At 36.9% G+C, this 6471-nt stretch overlaps 1 protein-coding gene across 1 annotated transcript in view; it reads left to right on the forward strand.

Moving 5' to 3' along the window:
• The first annotated feature begins 566 nt into the window (after nt 1–566).
• LOC119423127 (protein sidekick-1) overlaps nt 567–6471 on the forward strand; it is a 245370-nt gene continuing 239465 nt past the window's right edge. The window contains exons 1-2 of the mRNA XM_037690537.1: nt 567–680; nt 768–846. Coding sequence (XP_037546465.1) covers nt 567–680; nt 768–846 — 193 coding nt within the window. The remainder of the gene's footprint in view (nt 681–767; nt 847–6471) is intronic.

Raw genomic sequence — 6471 nt, forward strand, 5'->3', positions numbered from 1 at the left:
CCTGAAGAGAGAACAACCAAAAGAAGAAGTAGAAGCATTTCATATGAAGTTTTAAAAACACTGTGGCTGCAAACACTAAAATTGTTGGGTTAAAAACAAAGCAATTTGTAACGCTGCACATAGTTGACTTTAGACCGAGCCAACCCTGGGTAGTTTCAACTCAGCAGGGTTTGAGTATCAGGTTGTTTCTGCATACTGGGTTAAGCTTTTCACTCAAAAATTAAGTTCACATGACTAATTTGTTGGATTATCTTTACTAAAATGTGTAGCTAAAAAGAAGAACCCAAAATTTGGATTAATAAGTAACTACAGCTTGCGTTGGTGCTAGCTAGCTGCCACTAATAGTGGACAGAACTTTTTTTCTCAGGGGTGCACGTCATCAATTTTGTGATTGGTCAGAACTTTGTTGTGAACATGTTTATGTGGAAAAGTGGGTGAACTGCAATTTAGTGCAATTTCGCCTCAGCAGCTCAGCTGAGGAGCAGCTGACTGTGGCTCAGTAAATACAACCATCTTTGCAATTGTTCCAGCAAAACATATGCAGATTGTCAAATAATGAAGAACCCATGGAAGGAGATAGCACAACTATTGTGCACGAAGTAGACAGAGTGCAGACACAGGCGGCTCTCCATGGCTGTGCTGACCGGGAGGTAGAAAGCCCGCTGGGCCAGGCAGCCAAGGTACACGTTCCTCATGTTCGCTCGTTAAAGTGCACTGTCTGTCTGAAACATTGGCGGTCTCTATTTGACAAATTTGCAAATTGGAAGAGTGGAACCTCCCATGGGAAGAAATCTCTTCCAGCACTGCGAGGAGTAATTCCCAGGCATTCTGAGATGCAGTTTCTCAGTGAGTGCACCGTGTTCATGTGGAAAATACAGTAACATTTCACAACTATCTGAGCAACAGCAGATTTCTTTGCTATTCACAGAGTTAATTTTAAAGCAGAGGTCTAGTCAGGTCCAGTTTGGTCAATTTCTTGCTTAGTAGTGAACAAAGAATGACGAGGCTTATCTCACTGGGTCCAACATCTAACCAACCCAGCTTGTGATCCAGCCTTTAACCCAGTTATTGACGACAAAACAACCCAACAGTTCTTACAAGTTGTTGTATTCTACCGTCCAATCCCCTTCCCCCCTCCAGCTTATGAACTAAAATGTGGTGACCTCAAAGTGCACAAAAATACACACAACTGAACTAAAGCAAAAGGTTTTAAAGTTAGAAAAATAATAATATAGTTATTTTTGTTTCACTCATAAAAAGTACAAGCAACACCACAGAGATGGACTCACTTTTTGAAACACTTCATTATGGACAAAAAAGGACAACAGGTTTGGCTACAGGCCAGCTCTGTGTCTTCAGTCTGTCCTTGCCTCCACCAGCACCTCATCAATATTTGTGAGAAGTGCTATTTGTGTCTCACTTGGGACTTCTTGTTGGCTCTTGTTTCTCACTACTCCTTTCCAATCTCTCCTGATTTTGTTTTTAGAAATAATCAATTAAACAGCACTTGACTTTTGAACACAAGCTAAAAGCTTAATAGACTATTTTGCCTTTTAATCTGCACTGTAGCTAATAAAGTGGATGGGCGTAGAGGGGATCTGAAGCAGCATTTCTGATTAAACTTCATTTTTCTTTTTCAAAATCTGACGGCATTTTTGACTATTTTGGTTGTAGACATTTGTTCTGAATGCTAAATAGCAATACTAAAGCAACACTTAAAAAGCTTAACCACTGCCAAAGGCTAAGGAAACCAATGATGTTTTTGCCAGTTCTTAGATGTGTCCATGTTTGTTTGTCTATACCATTAGTAAAATATTTGTTGAACCAATGAAAGGATTTTAATGAAACTTTGAGAACTGATCTTAAAGTGATTGTAGCAAACACAATTATGGGTATAGTTTACATGAATTAAGCTAAAATTTGCTGGGTTAATAGTGTAAACTGGTTTCTGATCATTTATTTTGAACCATAACTAATTGTGTGTTTAAAACTTCCCATATCTATTGTAATCAACTATGTCTGTTTGTTTGATACCCCTGGAACAGCTAAACTGATTTTAATGAAACTTTCAGAAACTATTTCTTTCTACAACAAAGTCCATGCTCAATCCAGAGAAAATCATTTCCAGAGAAACTGTCCAGATGACCTGACAGAAAAATGTTGGATTGTATACCTGGATTATTGAGCATGGACTTTGTTGTTTTCAACCAGTTTGACACAACTGTCAACAAGGAAGAGGGCCGGCAATGGAGGAGGGGGCGTACCAAAGAGACCATCTTATCACAAGCAGAACTGGTTTGTTCCACTTTGGAGTAAGCTGTTGGGGGAAGAATCAGTTTTGTTGTGTGTTTCCTTGACTGTTGAAGCCTTGCGGACCGAAGGCGAAACGTTTCAGCACAAAAAAAAGAAACTGTCCTGATGACCTGACTGGAAAATGTTGGATATTTCTTTTTACACTTGATTGGCAGCTGATTAACTTTTTGATTTTGCTATTTCTAAACATGAGGCACAAGCAATACACATTCCTTCAAGGAATGCATAATTAGATTTTCTGAACCTATAGGCACCTATTTACAAAGATATTAGTGTGAATGTTTATGAAGCATTCACACTATTGTGATCCAATTTTCTTCCATACGTTTTTCATTGCATTTCTTGTCCTGCTGTTTTCAAGCTATTTCAACAAATCATATATCAAAACATTCAGATCATTCAGGACAATTCTGCTGTGACTTTTGGTATTGGTGCAACTTTAGCTTTTTGAAATATTTAGCATTTTATGACTTGTTTTTCTCATAAAAAATGAATTGAGATCATTTTACATCCTTCAGATCTTTAGATCTGTTTACAACCTTTTACTGATCCTTTCATATTTTGTTCCGGTTCAGCTTTTTTCAGCTTCCTGGTGCAAATTTAAATGTTTTTTTCAGCTACTTTTGACAACTTTCAGCTTTTTTCAGGTGTTTTGTGCTTCTGTCATGTTCTTTCTGCTAGCTACAACATTTTTGCGCTTCTTCTAATGCCTTTTGTTAATTTCAGCTTGTTCTGCTCATTTCAGATGATTTCTGCAAGTTTTAGCCTTTTCTGCTATTTCAGCTACTATTTAGCTGTTTTTATGCTAATTTAAGCTTTTCCAGCTAATTCCACATTTTTGGCACTTGAGACCCTTTTTCTGCCTAATTCAGCAAAACATGTGCCTTTCTACTTCTTTCCTGTAATTTCAGCTTCTTTCTGCCTTTTAAGCAACCTTTATGCTGTTTTTTTTCTTCTTCTAATTCTTTGCTTTTTTCAGATAATTTCCAATTTTTTTGTGCTCATTTCTGCTTCTTTCAGAATAATTGGGCAAAGATGTGTTCTTTCTGCTTTCTTCTGATAATTTAAGCTTTTTCTACCTTTTCAGGTACCTTTTTCTTTCAATTGTTAAGCTAATTTCAGCATTTCAGATAAATTCAAGTTTTTGCGATAATTTTTGCTACTTTCAGCCTAATTAACTTCTTTCTGCTAATTTCAGCTTGGTATGCTCCTTTTAACTTTTTTCAGCTAATTTCAGCTTTATCTGCTATTTCATCTACTATTTAGCTGTTTCAAAGCTTAGCTTTTTCAGCTAATTCCACATTTTTTTAGCTGATTTCAGCTCTTTCTGCTTCCTTCTCATAGGTTTTGCTTCTTTCTGCCTTTTCAGCTACTTTTTAGTGCTTTTTGCTAATTTTACATTTTTTAAAGCTTATTTACTCATTTTTGTGTTCATTTCTACCTATTTAAACCTAATTCAGCACATATGTGTTCTTTCTACTTTCTTCTGCCAATTTAGGCTTGTTCTTTCATTTCAGCTACATATCAGCATGTTTTATTTTTTGGCTAATTTCAGCTGTTTTTCATAAAGTTCTTCTGCAATAAACATTCACACTGCATTTTTGCAGGAAATGCAATTTCTCCATTAAAATATGAAATTACAACATTCTTCTAAAAATGACATGTAAACTTGACCCATTTAGTCTTTTCACAAAATTCTTAGTTACCTAACAAATTCTGCATGTGAGAAGACAAACATTTTTCTTCAATGTAGTTCTCATGCTTTGTTTTAGGACAGAAATCCAAAGAAAGCTCGTGGGCTATAGTATCTCTCCACAGAGAGTGGATTGCTGCAGAGCCCCAGTCTTAGAGAGACTGCAGAGCAGTGAGGCTGCCAGGCACCCTGCTGATTAACTTGATTAATTAGGCCCAGACTTTATCAAAGTGATATTTGGAGTTTGTATGCAAAGAGTCCCCCAGTAATAACAGCAGTTGTTACGCTTTGTATCATGGAGTGTGTTTAGGGCACTAATTCTCTTGAATTAAAACCTTTATATTAGTCTCAGCTCTCTCACATTTACATTATAATATAAATTTAGTTTGACTTGACATTTTAACTAGCGCTGTTCATTAAAATGAGAATCATAGTGAGTTACACTGCTGGCTTTTTAAAAATAGATAATACATTTTACAACTAACTGTTCTTTCACACTTCTTGACTAATAAAAATCTGTTTTAGTCAGCTATATTTTGCTAGTAACTCGTGTCAGATACCAAAAACAAAACGTAAACTATTTTTTTCCCCTTTTACTTTTTCATTCATTCAACCTTTATTTATACAGGTTAGTCCCATTGAGCCTCGGAGACTCATTTACAAAAGAGACCTTATGGTACTGACAGTAGTTCTGCAGATCTTTTGCCGAGAAATTGTTCTAGTGAAGCGAAAATAAGGCAAAACATTTTAGTGAACTCCTTCAAGGTTATGCTGAACTTATTTGGGTTTTGTCATCATTGTAGCCACAAATATGGAAATCCTATCTTCTTACAGGTCAGATTTTTATTTGCATTAGACACAAAACGCTGAGCCACATGCGGAGTGTTTTATTTTTTCTTTTCTGCGAGAGAACTGTTTTATGTGTTCGTTTATCATGTTTGTTATCATGCATGCCAATAAGCTTCCCAGACAGACAGGGAGATGGGTTGTGTGTGAAATTACTTTTTCTTTTTGCTTTCCAATAACTTCTTATAATATCTTTCATTTCTCTTCTCTTTCTTTTATACATTCACAGACTGTTTCTCTTTCGTGCACGCGCACACTCACCCTGTCTCTCATTTACTCTTTCTCCCAGGCGCATATTGCTTTACTCTCTCACCCTTTATGTTCAATCAATCTCCCTCATTTCTCCCCACCGGTAGCCACTAGCAGAGCTGATGGTGTAAAGACCATTTTCTGTGAATCGGAGCGTTGTTGTGTCTTTGCCATTAGCTATTCATGAGCCCTCCTGACTCGGGTTCGTGCACCTGGATTGCTGCGTTCAGGAGATGCAGTGGCACACTGAATGTGGATTAACGAGAATGTCACTTTTAATACAAGCAGGTGATGTCACCAGGACAAAGCGAAAGGGAGGGAGAGAGAGAGATAGGATGATTGTTTATCTCATCAATAGACTAAAAGAAAAGCAGGTCCTGACCTGCACCAATTTGTTCTGTGCAGCTGAAGCAGAAGATAGATTAGCCAGGTCTGTGGATGTGGTAGCACAGAGCATTTGCTATGAAGAAACGGCTGTACAAGTCTGTGTATTTGTTAATCTTTTTGCATGTGTTGTGCATGCTCAGTATTTCTTTGGGCTCACTCTTTGTCATCATCTTCATAAAAGCAGATATAAATAATACAGGAGGAGAAACCCAGAGAGACTGACAGACTGAAATGGATGAATAAAAGTGTTGCATGCGTGGGGCTATGATGGGGACACTCCATCATGGGCTCCAGTGCTAAGTGACAACATGCGAGGCAGTGGGTGAGAGTGCAGGGTAGCAGGCGTAGGTGCAGGAGCAGCGGGAGGTGGAACTTGTGGAGGAGGAGGAATCGAAGAGAAGCGAGTGGACGTTAAATGGAGTGAAATGGGGAAAGGGGAGTGAGTGAAGTGAGAGATGGTGTTTGAACTCACCTGAAATCACTTGTCTTTTTTTTTTTCATCCATAGCTCAAATGAACTGTACTAGAGTTTGTATAAATACTGTAAGTACTTACTAATTTTACATAATAGATTTGTTTTTTTGTTTTTGCAATTTTACGTTGCTGTTGTGTTTGTAAGCCCTTTAAAAAACTGGACCGAAGGCATCAATAGATTTGTGTTTCATCTGATAATTTAAAATAAATCATCAAAATATGCTAAGGCATTTGTGAAAACTATTTCAATTGTCACAGTCCTGTGGTTTTCATGTTAATTTTTTAGTTTGAGTAATGTGTATTTGTGTCATTCTAGAATTGCGTCGCTCAAGGTGGCTGCATGTTGTAGCAGCTCTGTCACATTCATTCTGAGATTTTGCGTTTGGAAATGTTAATTTCCAAAATGTATATATATACAAATATACACACACACATATATACATATACACATATATACATATACATATATATACATATATATATATATATATATATATATATATATATATA

This window comes from Nematolebias whitei, chromosome 16, assembly GCF_014905685.2.
Source record: "Nematolebias whitei isolate Nwh7 chromosome 16, NemWhi1, whole genome shotgun sequence".
NCBI classification, from domain to species: Eukaryota; Metazoa; Chordata; class Actinopteri; order Cyprinodontiformes; family Rivulidae; genus Nematolebias; species Nematolebias whitei.